At 38.7% G+C, this 14,724-nt stretch overlaps 1 protein-coding gene across 2 annotated transcripts in view; it reads left to right on the top strand.

Annotated features, from left to right (window-relative positions):
* The window catches only part of LOC131959353 (disks large homolog 5-like), a 40,374-nt gene that overhangs the window by 22,106 nt on the left and 3,544 nt on the right, over positions 1-14,724 (top strand). The window contains exons 17-32 of one of the 2 annotated variants that reach the window (XM_059324521.1): positions 41-164; positions 1,076-1,220; positions 1,649-1,770; positions 3,662-3,745; positions 3,841-4,000; positions 4,287-4,364; positions 4,863-5,025; positions 5,112-5,245; positions 6,343-6,507; positions 7,241-7,424; positions 8,039-8,187; positions 8,587-8,757; positions 8,847-9,043; positions 10,308-10,451; positions 10,666-10,793; positions 11,859-11,968. In XM_059324521.1, coding sequence (XP_059180504.1) covers positions 41-164; positions 1,076-1,220; positions 1,649-1,770; positions 3,662-3,745; positions 3,841-4,000; positions 4,287-4,364; positions 4,863-5,025; positions 5,112-5,245; positions 6,343-6,507; positions 7,241-7,424; positions 8,039-8,187; positions 8,587-8,757; positions 8,847-9,043; positions 10,308-10,451; positions 10,666-10,793; positions 11,859-11,968 — 2,258 coding nt within the window. The remainder of the gene's footprint in view (positions 1-40; positions 165-1,075; positions 1,221-1,648; positions 1,771-3,661; positions 3,746-3,840; positions 4,001-4,286; positions 4,365-4,862; positions 5,026-5,111; positions 5,246-6,342; positions 6,508-7,240; positions 7,425-8,038; positions 8,188-8,586; positions 8,758-8,846; positions 9,044-10,307; positions 10,452-10,665; positions 10,794-11,858; positions 11,969-14,724) is intronic. The other variant, XM_059324522.1, reaches the window with a different exon arrangement.

Raw genomic sequence — 14,724 nt, 5'->3', positions numbered from 1 at the left:
AAGAAAATATGAAAAATCCGTGCCTCATTGCTTTTTGCAGGTACAGAGTTTCTCTAACGACGAGCACTCTCCAGAGCCGATGGACTTGTTACGCTTCTCTCCCATGCGCACCAATCGGTACAGCATGCCCTTTGCACCGCCGAGCTACAGCAGCATCACAGCACGTGAGTCACCTGACCAGCTTCACCTGTTCTGTTTTACTTCTACATCCGGGAGCATTCTGCTGAGTTGGTCGTCCATCAGAATCTCAGTGTGACATTATATTTGAGAATTGAAGGATGCTAAAACAGTCTCTGTACTTCATCAGGCTGTACTTCAAAGCTTCATTCATAGCATTGACAGATAAAAAATAGGCTACACTAATGCTATTTGTATTATAATATTTGTGGAATTATTTATTGAAAAAAGATAGATGTTGTCAAATAAAAACATGTTGTGGATTTTGAAAGTGATAAGACATTCTGCGTTAGCCCATGTTTGTCTGCTGTCCCACTTGTTGGTCACAAAGGGAGGTATTTAAATAAAATAAATTGTCAAGTTTTATTCATTAAAACACATTTAATGCAAATAATAAAGACTAGCAACCTATCAGATGAAGAAGTTTTTTTTCGGCTGACAATGTCAGAAAATAAGATGCATTCAAAGCTTTGAATGTTAAAAAAAAAAGCATAACTCTTGGTGCAGTTCTAGTACTTCAAATTTATGTAACATTTTGTTGTTTTTACTTGCATTTTGACGTTAACATTTTTTTCCAGCACTCTACCCTGAAACAACAATGCAAGTTTGTAATGGCAGTAATCACAAACTGAACAGTCATTTGTAGTTTGGAAATGGAGATGTGTTACTCTTTGCATTTTTCAGCACAATATTTATCTTACCATGACCAAACATGGTACAACTATGTTTCTTTTGGCAGACAGAGCATGTAATCAAAGTTGAACTAAGGTGATATCTTTCATTAGTGCTTAAATAGAAATGCACGTGAGATGTGGTTAATATTAGGATGGAAATGTAATGTGACCGTACCTTTTCTTCTCTGATTTGATCTCTGATCCCATTCTGTGTGTTCCTACAGACCCGGCACAGCGAGGTTTGGCCCCGTGTCCTGCTGTGACGGCTGTGATGAGGAACCCGGTGTACACCGCCTGGAGCCACGAGATCCAGACCAACAACTGTCCTCCAGCTCCCAGCTCAGGCGTCCACCCACATTCACACACAAGGTGTTAACATCTGCCAATGTTTTCATCTTCATTTGTCTTTGTTCACACTAACAGGCCTTTTTCACAGCAGACATTTCGACTTATAGTAGGAAAAACACAGGTGTTACTAATAACATTGCAACATATCACAATATCTTCCGTATTGCTGTTTACTATCATCATAAACTGAATATCTTTGGACAACACAGATAATTTGAGAACTTGATACTCTAACTTGATCGATTTTTCCCGATACTTAAAGTACTTTTTGTTCCATTCAACATTGATTTAATAAATCCTTTTGATGGCATATTTTATTGTACAAAACAACCCTGCCCCAGATCTCAGGAACAGATGGCATGCCGCAAATTACAGCTAGCTCTGGGTTGAATGATTGACCTTGTGGGGGGACTAACTGAAGCTTCTTTTTTTTTTTTTTTCACTTTTAGCCCCCAGCATCAAGGTCGCCTCAGCCTCGACCTCAGCCACAAGCGCACTGGGGACTTGAATGAGACGAGCTGCAGCCAACCACCACACAGCACCAACTCCCTGCCCTCCAGCGCCAGACTGGGTACGTATGCAGCCTGGTTCTAGGGAAATCACAACTTGTATTATACTGTAAGTCCTGTAAATTACAGACCTGTGTTGAAAGGACAGTTCACCACACTTATGAATAAAACATTTTTCTCTTACTTAGTCGTTTCTAGCCATGCAGATGGTTCTGGTTTGATTATTCATGTTTTGACTTATAAGAACAGATAAACAGTTTTATTAGAGGACCATTTCTTGTTTAGTCAGTAACAAAGATATAGTTTCCAGAAAGATGTGTTTCTGTAGAAATTAAGTTGAAGCTTCATCAACTTCCCAATATACCATAGTCTTTAGTTTGACAGAAAAAGGTTTAATAAGGCCCAATACATACATAATATGTCAAAAGTACCAGGTTTTCTGACTACATCTAGTCACAATATGCAGTATGCAAGCCGGCATGCTTTTCTGCCTATTTTTACCCACAATTCTATGAACAGTATACATTGGAGCCATGTTACATTTTTATAAAATATAACTTTAACCATCATTGAAAAGGGACAGCAGGATTACTGTGCATAACACAGGAAATATACACATATTTAACCCTCTGACCCCCGCTTGCATGTAAGTCATGTTTTCTTTAAACAAATTGCCAAAATGACAGCATTTATCAGCGCCAGAAACTGTAAATCCAGAAATTATCAACAGATATTCAAATTTCCAACGGTCCTAGAATTAATCATATGTGTGAGGAATGTTTCCTTCATGGCAGATAATTAATATCTAATTCAAAATTGCCAAAAATAAACAGCTTGCACTAACCAGAACCTGTAAAAACATTAAACAGTCACGTGACAAATATTCAGTGAAATTTTGACTGGATCAAAGCAACTCAACATGCAATTTTTTGTAATGAATTATGGCATAACAGCTATGTTAAAATGCACAAAAGACCTTTTTCAGTACTCCCTACTAGCCATGATCTTTCCATAGAGGTGCAGGAATTTTACCATATATTGTCAGAAAAGAAGATCACAGCAACTAAAATGTGACAGGAGCAACAACAAAAAAACAACTGCTTGGGCTTCAGAGGGTTAATAAGTGTTATTTTTGTTTGTTTTGTTTTTTAAATCATCTTTATTCGTGAAGATCATATTTATACAAACAACACAAAATATAGAACCAGGCAGACATTTTAAGCAGTTAGAAAAATATGCAGCCACAGGGGTTTATGTTGGTTTAGCCAAGATTGATAAAGAATGTAAAAAAAAAATCAGTAAAAACTAAATGAGTATATAATTATAAATGCATTTATAAACTTTTAAACAGATTCAGTAAATATGTTAAATTTGTAGCGCAGAATTACAGTTTTTATAGCTTTTTGGTTGCAGGAGTTAGACAGAGTTTTAAAGTAAAGTTCTAATTCTTTTTTGAAGGCACAAAAAGCAGGTTGGGTTTTTAGAATCTTGAATTTATGAATATAAAACTTAGCTAACAGTATAATGACATTGCATAGATAATATTAATTTAAAAGTCTTTTTTTCATACCTTGTAAATCCAAATAGTAGATTTAGACAAAGTATAAATTTCTCGTAAATATTGTCCAATATGAAACGACAGGTCCACAACAGATGGTAAACCTTCTCTGGATGTAATAAGTGTTTAGATGTCACTTAGAAACTAAATTTACCACAAGATGTTTCATACTGTGAGTCTGACTCAGCTCAGGAGATGACAGTGACTGATTGGCCACATCATATATTATCAGTGTAGTAATTCATCAGAGCAGACTATCACAATGTTTGGAAAAACACATTACCGCCTTCATAAAGCAATATCCAGGGGGAAACCTTGTATCTGCATTTGTTTTTTTCTTTATATTTGTCAGTGTAGTTGGCCTTTAATAAGTTTTCTTTGTTTGTTGTCTCTAGGCTCCTCCAGTACTTTACAGTTCAGGGCAGAGCGCATTAAAATCCCTGCGACTCGTTACCCACGCTCCGTCGGCTCTGACAGAGGTACGGTCGAGTTTGGCAGCTACATCTTCTGATAACGAGCATCACTGCGGTTAACAGAGAGTCTGAATTCATACCTTTCTCCTCTGCCTCACCAGGCTCCCTCTCGCATTCAGAGTGTAGCAGCCCGACACCTCCAATGTCCCCTGTCAACCTGGAGACATCGTCTTTCACCAGCAGCCAATCGCAGAGCTCCATCTCCACCCAGCCCAGGATATCAGTCAGCCCCGCTCCAGTTGGTGACAGGCGGAAAGATGGGTAGGCCAGCCCCTCGTCCGGGTCATTATGCTGCCATCATTCAGCAGAACATGGCGTGTTTTCCACCATTTGTCTGTACTTCTGTCTGCTTCGTTGTGATTAAGTGCTTGTAAAGCAGTAAACAAAGCTGTGAGGGTCCATCTTCACATCATTAGAACTCAGGCTCCTCACCTATCATTTTATTCTTATCTCTCTCCTCTCTGCCGCTGTTCATTATAACCTGAAATCTTACTCTCCTGCTTTGGGTGATTACTCTCTGTCTTTCCTCTTTCCGTCTCCTTCTCAGATTTGTCTCTTATAACACTCCCTCTGTCAGACTTCCACTGGCAGTAAAGCCCAAGTTCTTCTCTTTAAGAAGCTTGAGGTTTGTCCTGTGCTGCTCGTTGCACATACAGTATTTGCACCACCTGCAAGAGCACAAAACCTCTTGTGCACACACTGTAGATATACAATGTAGCGGCTGTGATGCTTTATTTGTTTGACTGTTTAATAGCTCTAATAAAAAAAAAAGCTAATGGATGTGTATCCCTTTAAGTCAACATCTTTTCTTTGCTTGTTATTTATTCAGAATGCTGTTGAATTTTGTATGATTGCATGACTTTTAGTTGATATGCACTCTGCACGTCCCACACAGCTCCCATATCTTATTGACCTAAAGGCTAGAAACACACAAAGATATTGTCAGAAGCGACAGAGAGCTGTGTTGCATTAAGATTTCCTCTTGCAGGCATCTCCTTAAGTTGAGATGATTATATATTATGTTTATATTAATCACTGTTGCATGCTGCCAGCACTCTTTATTGCTTCCCACACCTGTCAGAACATATTCATTTGAACAACATATTCTTCTTTTCCCCTTAAGGCCATACTTGGAGGAGCCACGCAATGTGACAGTACAGAAGGGAGCAGAACCACTGGGGATCTCCATTGTGAGTGGAGAGAACGGGGGAGTTTTTGTGTCCAAAGTGACAGCAGGCAGCATCGCACACCAAGCTCGTTTAGAGTACGGCGACCAACTCCTCGAGGTACAGCAGCCACCACACTTCCACTAGATATTTAGTGGCGGTTTACTGTTTTCCTTCTGTGTCTAATGAATCTCTGTTGTCTCCAGTTTAATGGGATCAACCTTCGCAATGCCAACGAGCAGCAGGCGCGGCTGGTGATCGGGCAACAATGTGACACGGTCACCATTCTGGCTCAGTATAATCCTCACATGTTTCAGCTGGGCAACCACTCTCGTTCAGGGTAAGAAAGCGAGGAGGAAAGATTGGTTTCATGACTTTTAAGGGCATCAAATGAAACCAGTCTGGCAACAAAAGTGATTGTTGTGTCAGTATAATGTGAGAACATGAATGTAATAGTTGTGCTACATTGAAAACTGTTAATGCATTAACAGAAGACACTTATTTTTTACAGCAAGCAACACATTATGAATACACCAAACAGACAACATACTACTGTGCCAAATTAATATAACTTTTATTTAACCAGGAGATCCGCCAAGATCCGCAGCAGCAAATACAAAACGGTTACAAAATTACACAGTTGTAACAAAAACCATGGACAAAAAAAAAAAAAAAAAAGCAAAAATGATTAAATTTACAAGCAGATTATGAAAACCACATACATGCTCTGTGCACTGCAGCCTGAAGGAAGGCTGGGTTAAGTTTTCCTCTAATTCCTGCAGAATACCACAATTTTTTCAGCCTAATATAAAGCAGAGCAGCAGATATTGGTAGTGACCAGTCACTACCGTGAACTTGTTGGTTTACCTCAATTTATTAAAACATTGTAAGCAGCCACTTTGCATGTCTTCACCAGGTCTTTGAATGCTGCCAGACAGATTTTGTGATGTTTTGACTCAGCCAGGATAGCTGTTAACCCATTTTTGGGGCACTTCGACCTTCCAGCATAAGTGGCGTAGGCAGTAACGATATCTGAACACAAGTGGTTGTCCTCAAGTAATTTCAGTTTAGATTTAAAAGCACTCAATGATATTAACTCTGTTACTTTCCAGAATTTCTGTAACTTATTCCATGCAAAAGGTGCAGAGTGGACAAAAGCCCTTTTACCCAATTCAGTACGGGCATATGGAACAAAAAGCAACAAAAGACCTTAAACGGAGAGAATAAGAACAAGCACTTCTGTGCGGTACAAATATAAATTAAAAAAAAAGCAAGCACTTAATATTCTAAACAACACAGTTGGGAAATAAATGACCACAGCTTTTCTGTTGTAATTGCTGGCTTTTTTTGGACAATAACTTTGTTTCAAAGTTGATGAAAAGTGATTTTTGTGAAGAGTGGAAAAGGTTTTGACTTTGCTCCTCTTGTTCCTTTTAGTTCTCGTATGGAGTCCATCAGCAACCAGCCGACACCCCTGGACAGCGGAGCCACCACCCCAGACGATCACTCCACCGTGGACACGCTAAGCGAGCAGGACGAGGGCACCATGACTCCGCCCTCCAAACAGACGACTCCTGCCACCAGCCCGCACAACTCCTTCAGGTAGGACTGGAACATACCTTTCTTTTCATATTTCACACTCAGTGTATTTCACCAGGGACATTTTTTCCCTTTTGATGTCATGAGAGGATGGAACAATTTGTTATTACTATAGCAAACAAATACACACTTTAAAGCTGCTGGTAGGCATTCTAGTCACATAGATGCTTTGGAAGCAGGCAGGAGTGGTGGTGTTGTGGATGAACAGCAGAAAAATGTATTTTTTTTTCTCAAAAGACCCACCTAAAAAAATCAATATCAGTTCAACACTGTCAGTGCTATTTTTAGAATATTTTCACCACTTTGCCTTGCTGTCAGACAGCCCTTTCAGACGGGGAACTAAAGCTTTTCTTTGCACTCTACAAGGCCACCAGATGAATCAGAACTAACCATTTAAAAGCCACACAATAACACAAGCAGACCCACCAATCGAGGCAGAGCTAGAACAGCAAAAGGGGTAAAATGACTGTTTTTGTTAAAGGAGTCTGGTGGCTTTGAAGAGAGCAAAGACAACTGCTTCAGTTTACCCTGCATACATTTAAACAGGGCTGTCTGAGGACAAGGTAAAGTGTTGAAAATATTCTTAATATGGCATGTTTCCATTGTTTTGTTAGGTGGGTCTAAAAAATGGTTTACTGCTGCCCCCTGTCAGAACCAATACAACCCCTTTCTCAAAAAATCCGAACTACCCCCTTTAAGGTGTCAGGAACGGATAAATGCAAAGCTTTTTCTACAGGCTTCCTGGTTCCAGTTCGCACCGGGCTGCAGAGCCTCGGCTGGTAAGGCTGAAGAGGATCCAGGTGGAGCTGGGTGTTCAGATCTGTGGAGGAAACCTTTACGGCATCTTTGTGGAGAGTCTGGATGATGACAGCCCTGCTAAGAGTCCTGATGGCCTGCTGCCTGGAGACTTGATACTGGAGGTACCTGCAGTGAAATCACTTTGAGAACAATGATTAGATAAGTGACCTCAGCATGCCTTTTGCACTGGGCAAAGAGTTCTTTTAAGGCTACCTACGTCACAGCTCTCTAAATCTGAAACCTCCTGGTCTGTAGTTTTGCTGAATAAGCATTGTTGATGACTTGTTTGTTTGCCTGCACTGCCCTCAAGCCAATCACTTCCTCTTCTTTCTAAAACACACCGGTAACAAAGGAAGCCACCATATTTAATTGATGAGGAAGGCAGGGATGAGAAAAGTACAGAAAAATAAAGTAAATAAAAGAGCACACATGCTAAATACTGTCTAATCCACTTCCTGTGTGGTTTTTCAGTGTGCTAAGTATAGTTTTGTCCACAACATCCAGTGCAATGTTGGAGTGTGACATGAAGAGATTTGCTTTGAACAAAAGCACTATACAGTTATATATTAAAATGGCAAGAACTGCTTCATTTTAGCAGATTTGTAGCTGCATAAACTCTCTCTAAATGTCTATTTTTTTGTTTGGTTTGCTTTCACTGTAAACAGTGAGTCATTCTGTGTTGGCAGCCGAGTTCGGCGTCCTTTTGTCAACGGCGTAATTGATGTTTTTCACACAGTTCAACGGCGTCAGCATGAAGAACAAAACTAAAGAAGAGGCTTACCTGGAAATGTTGAAACCAGCAGAAACAATCACATTCAAGGTCCAGAACTGCGTAGACAGCTTCTCTGCCATCAAAGAGTCGCCCGGAGATGGATTTTTCATAAGGTACCTTCACTATTTATCAGACAGTCCAAAGTGGGGACAAATAAAGTTCCATCCTCAGTTGTTTTCACACACGTTTGGGTTTTGTAACATGCAGTGATGTCAACAGAAGTGAAAAACAGGACTGGCAAGTATGCAAATCAAAAATCTACCATAGCAACATGATGATCAGCCTGATCAAAACAGGCACGAAGGAATTTCATGTTTTGTAATTTATGTTTTTAGTCGACACTGAATTAAATCTGAATCTTTAAAAAGGCTGAATCTTGAACACAGAAACCATCTGATAGGCTCTTAAATGTTCATAATCTTCTGTGAAATTGTCTCTCGTCTGTTATGTCCTTGTTCAAAGGTCGGAGGAATGTGTTCATCATAACTGCTTCATTGTTCATCTCTTGTCAGAGCACTTTATGAGCGGGTAGCAGAGGTAGAGCAGGAACTGAGCTTTAAGAAAGACGACATCCTGTATGTTGACGATACGTTACCAAATGGCAATTTTGGCTATTGGATGGCCTGGCAGCTCGACGAGAATGCACAGAAGCTGGGGAAGGGGCAGATTCCAAGTAAATACATGTAAGTGCAACATTTAGACACTGTAAGCATTGTTAAAGAATTGCAGTATGATTGAAGTTAAATTAAATGTGCTGATATGTCTCCAAAAGGATGGACCAGGACTTCTACAGGAGGCACAGTATGGCCGATATGAAGGACGATAACGGCACCAGCAAGACTCTGTCGGCCGCCGCACGGAGATCCTTCTTCCGCCGCCGGTTGAAGCACAAACGCAGTGGATCCAAAGATGGGAAGGATCTGATGGCTCTGGACGCCATCAGCACAGATTCTCTACCCCTCACAGAAGGTGAGAAAATTAAACAGTTTTGTAAGAAATGCACAAGGTAATGAGAACGGTAGATTCTGGGGCAAACTTTGCATGGCAGTGGAGTATTCATACTGACTTGATCAGCTATTTGGTAGAGAAGCAACTGTGTTCTGCAAGGTGGAGTGGAGTCTGGTGGCTTTTAAACGAGCATAAATAACCGCTTAAAAATAGCTAAACTTAAGTAGACCTTTGTTTTCTTCAATTTCTTGTTCATTTTAATGCCTGGTACAAGTAACGGTACATTTCTTTGGACAAATATAATGGTTACAAAAGAAATGGCTAATAAAAGTTTAATCTAAGAGCTGATATCTAGCCATTTTCCGTGGTTTTCTTGATAATAACCAAAATCATTATCAAGAAAACCATGGAAAGTGGCTAGATATCAGCTCTTAAATTAAACTCTAATGAGCTATTTTTGTTATCATTACATTTGTCCAAACAAATGTACCTTTAGTTGTACCAGGCATTAAAATGAACAATAAATTGAAGAAAAGGATGTCTAATAATTATCTAATCTAAGTCTAATAATTATTTCCATGGCTGTATTTTCTTTTCCCCACTTCTGCATCCCAAGTTCCAAGTATCATGCTTGTGACCAGCGATGGAATGTAACTAAGTCCATTTACACAAGTACAATTTTGAGGAATTTTACTTTACTCCAGTATTTGCATTTAGTATGACTTTATACTTCTTACTCCACTAAATTTAGCCAGCAGCTTTAGTTACTTTTTAGATGAAGATTTAACAAGAAAAACATGATAAATTCAAAGCGATTAGACATTTAAAAACTAAATTAAACCGCATAACAGTATATGAAGTAGTAAAAATGATGTATATATGAAAATACATGATATAAAAATAATGATCTATCTCACTATATTTCGAATATATACAACAATATGAGAGGGGCCATTCCGCATACAGACTACTTTTACTTTTGATACTTTAAATACATTTTGATGCTGATACGTTGGTACTTTTACTTCAGTACGTTTTGAATGCAGGACTTTTACTTGTAGTGGAGTAATTCTGCAGTGTCGTATTAGTACTTTTACTTAAGTGAGGGATCTGAATACTTCTTCCACCACAGCTTGAGAAAGGCAGCTTCCAGATATGAAAGTGTAGTTAAAAAAAAACCTTTCCCAGGACACATAAATTCATAACTGTGTTTAATAAAGGGCAGCTGTATCTCTACCCTCTTGTGTATTCTGTAATGAAGCACATTTCTGTATTTCCCACTCAGACGGAGTGAGCCTGATGTACCAGCGGGTCCAGAGAGTGGAGTGCTCTTTCCCCAGACCGGTACTGATCCTGGGTCCATTAGTGGAGGCCAGTAAGGACATGTTGGTGAAGGAGGCTCCTGCCCAGTTCTGTCGCTGTTTGCCTGGTAAGCCTGTGCACACAGAACACAAAGTCTCTTGTTGGAGTTTATTTATTCATGAAAGGACTTTACATGTCATCATTCATGTAATACTGTTATTAGTGCCGTTTCACAAAGCGCTACCATGTTGGAAAAGTATGAAATTACTGTAACAAGTAGAGGGAACTAAATCAGTGTGAGTTATGCCATCTTTCAAGATTTTAATTACTTTTACTTCCAGAGATTATGAAGGCATCTCAGCAGGCGATAGAGCGGGGAGTAAAGGATTGTGTTTTCATCGACTACAAACGGAGGAGCGGACATTTCGATGTGACGACTGTAGCATCAATAAAAGAGATCACAGAGAAGGTAAATTCATCTCACTGTGGATTAAACTCCAAACCAGGGCCCTCACTGTGACATCTGTGGCATAGAAGAGTGATAGCAGTTTTGAGTCTTTTAACTGCCAAGTTTGTATTCTGCTGTCTTTGTCACCTGAGGCTGCAAATATGAGCTAAATCCATCTAGATCTAATGGTGTTTAACAGCCCGTGTGCATCAGTATTCAGATATAATATTTGTGTATTGTTGCAAATAATACAGAAATAAATGGAAGTCCATTTCCACCAATGTGATATTTAAAAAAAGGTCCTATAATGACTTAGTATCTCAAAAAAATAAATAATACATTTGCGTAGATATGTGTGTTGTATTTTGAGATTTTAAGTCAATATTCTCAGAACGTTTCTCATTATTTTAATATTCTAGGTCTTTTTTTTTTTTTTAAAGCTATTCATTATTTGAGATCCTTAATGACTTATCTCAAAATAATGACCCAGTATCTTAATGTAATGAGCAACTAAAAATAATGACATATCAAATACATTTGGATTAACCTCTGTGGGGGTTGTTTTTCTGTTTATTTTAGTTAGTTTCTGGTTATTTTGAGCTACTAAGTCACAGTCATTATTTCAATAAGACATTTTTATATTTTGTGATTCTGACTCATTATTTTGAGAAAGTTTCTCATTATTTTGAGGTACTAAGACATTATTATGTGATACAAAGTTATTATTTTGAGATATTAAGACTTTGATTTCATGATACAAAGTCATTATTTTGAGAAAATTTAAATGGGCTTCCATTGTAATGCAATATGACTGAACTGCCAACTTAAGCAAAACATAACTTCCAAGGACTTTCTCATGTTTTTTCTTTATAATTAATCTAAATGTGGAGTGAAGCAGCTTTGTTCTTTTCTTGAGTTCAGTAAATCCGAAAAATTAAACTCTATTAGCTGTAATTATGTATCCAATACCACTGCTAAGCATGTGAAACAAGTATAAGTCATTTAACCTATTTATTTTGCAACATTCTGCTTTGAACCACCTCCCCCATTTCTCATGCAGTCTTTTGCTGTCATTTTCTCTCATAGGACTGTCACTGTTTACTTGACATTGCCCCTCACGCCATCGAGCGTCTTCACAGCGTTCACATCTACCCAATCGTCATATTCATTCGCTACAAAAATGCCAAGCAGATAAAGTGAGTAATTCCCATGCCTTGAAGGATGTTTGTTTCAGCTGCTGTTTGCTTTCCCGTCTGAAGACGTGTCAAGTGTGTGTCAAGCGTGCTTTGTGTTTTGGTGCCACTGCTGTTTACCCAACTTTAGTTTCAAGCTCGGATCCTTCAGCGACATACTGAGAAAGTCATTCATCCAAGGCTTGTGATTCTTGAGGCTGTTTATTATGTTTAGAAAATATGATTTTGCTGAAATGTAGGCCCAGTGTAATATCAAAATGTTAAATATTAATGCGCACACACACAAGTCATCAACACATACTGCAGCATCTAATTTAACCCTCAAGATGTTTTTTTGCTCCTTTCACTTTTACTCATTGTGGCCTCATTTTTCACTGCAATATACAAGTCTTGCCCCTTTATGGAAACAGCACAATAATGGCTAGAAGTATGCAGAACTCAATTATGTGATGTGTGTGTATAGCACAGTTATAATCCCAAATCATAAATTATCAAAGACATTCTGCATTTTCTTTCTTTTTTATTTTACAAAAATTGGAATAAAATTGAATTATACCTTTTGAAGTGCCCACAATACTGGAAAAAATGGGGCTTCATCTATGGGCTTCACATATTATACATTTTGACCTCTCCTCTCTGCTCTGTGTAAACAGCCTGCAGTTCAGTCAATTTGACTGAATTTTCGTCAAGTGACTGTTGGTCTCAGCCAAGACATTCATGGCTACACAGTTGCACTGAGCAGTGCAGAATTTAATGTTTTTTTACAGGATCTGGTCTGTGACAACAGTTTATTTTTGGACACATTTTAAATGCAACATGTAGAATAAAATAATTTTAATGAAATATCACTATTTTAAGCTTCACTTTGGTTACTTTTACTGACTGAAGCAAAACATGATCTGTTCAAGGACTGTCAGAAAATTTGAAATCTAGCAGTAATTTATGTAACCTGTTGGTGGGGTTTAGAGGGTTAATGACTTGTTCTTATTCTGCAGTTAACAGACATTAAATTCACATATTATAATAAATGGAACAGTTGCACACAAATATAGAAGATTATTTGGCATAAATGCTGCCTATTCCCAGTGAGGACAATGTTTGGGTCGAGGAGATTGATGCTAGAATGACTCAGCCACGCACACTTCTCCAAAAAAAGCTCTGATCTATCTCGATGCCAGTTCTCCTTCCAGGAAATATCATTTTTTATTACGCTCAGGAAATTGACGTCTGCAGAAGGCTTGTGGCTTTCATAATCACATTCATCCTGCAGACAAGAGAAAAACTAATTGATCAGCCTGATTTGATCACAGTGTCATTAGTTCAGAAACAACAGCCTGCTCTCTCCCACCACCTGCCGGGGTTTTTAAAGGATGATTGTGCTATATTTCAAAGATCTCTCTGCTTTTTCATTTATATATCACATGGGGAGATTAAATCTGCTGAGTCCTCGCCATGGTACTTTATGCACATACACACATGCAAATAAAGATACTCTCAGGTCTGGCAGAAACCGGCTTTCTCAGCCACACATGTACACACCCACGCCCACAAATCTATGAAGTGGTGCAGCGGACAAACATGGTGGAGATTGATTCCTGCTAAGCTTTCGCTGTCATCAGCTGAGTGCCAGCTGTCCAGGGAGAGCTCACAGGGCCTGTGGCTCCGCTTTGTGGCGTGGGCGGCTAAAACATTCGCTTCCCCCGCCTGCTGCAGCTGCCACATACACACAAACACACCTCCCACTGCCTGCCTGCCTGCCTGCTGCAGCGATTGACAGAAGCTCAAGCTTTTTCATGGGTTTTTTTTTTATCCTCTGGGAGGCATCAGCAGACCAATATGTTGACTGCACACTGAGTGCCAGGGAGAGATGGGAGTGGGATTCTAGCTGAGGTCAGGGGCTCCCAGTGGATACCGCAGACCAAATAGTCACATGACTTCTTCTTTAGGCAGACATGAAGTGAACCAGTAGGCTGGAAGGGATTGCAGTAGAGTGATCACTTAAAAGCTTTGCAAGTTAAAAAGCATCATAAAACATAACGTGAAATTGATCAAATCGATTTATCACCCAACTCTATGCATATTATTGTGATAGTATTGTGATATATATAGTATATAGTATAGTATAGTATATATATATATAGTATTGTGATGCAACATAATCAAAATTATGACCCAGTATCTTAATGTAACGTGCAATTTAAAAATAATGACATAACATCAAATACATTTGCATTTTACTTTTTTTTTTTTTTTTTAGATATTAAGTTATAGTTTTAGTCATTTTTAAGAGTTCTGGTTCTGGTTGTTTTGAGCTACTAAGTCAGTCATTATTTTCAGAAGACATTGTTTTGTGACTCTAACTTATTATTTCTCCCGTTATTTCGAGGTACTAAGTCATTATGCGATATTATGTCACTATTTCAAGATATGAAGATATTATTTTGTGATATTAAGACTTTCTTTTATCTATTTTATTATTTATAAATATTGTTATGCATATACCAACAACAGAGTTTAGTCTTATCACCCATGCCTAGTACTTGAGCATTGGTAAATAACCTGCATTTATATAGCCCTCATCTTCCGTAGCAGACGAGGGGCTTTACAATTCATCCACACACATGCAAGGCCCCGGCCTGCCCATCGGGAGCAACTTGGCATTGCACAATTGTTAAGATTCTTTTTTTTTTTAAGATTATTTTTTTGGCATTTTTACATGCTTTATTGAAAGAGAGAGACAGATAGAAAGGGGGTGACAG

Source organism: Centropristis striata, chromosome 21 (genome assembly GCF_030273125.1).
Source record: "Centropristis striata isolate RG_2023a ecotype Rhode Island chromosome 21, C.striata_1.0, whole genome shotgun sequence".
Classification (NCBI taxonomy): Eukaryota; Metazoa; Chordata; class Actinopteri; order Perciformes; family Serranidae; genus Centropristis; species Centropristis striata.
This window is presented reverse-complemented; position numbering and strand designations above follow the sequence as displayed.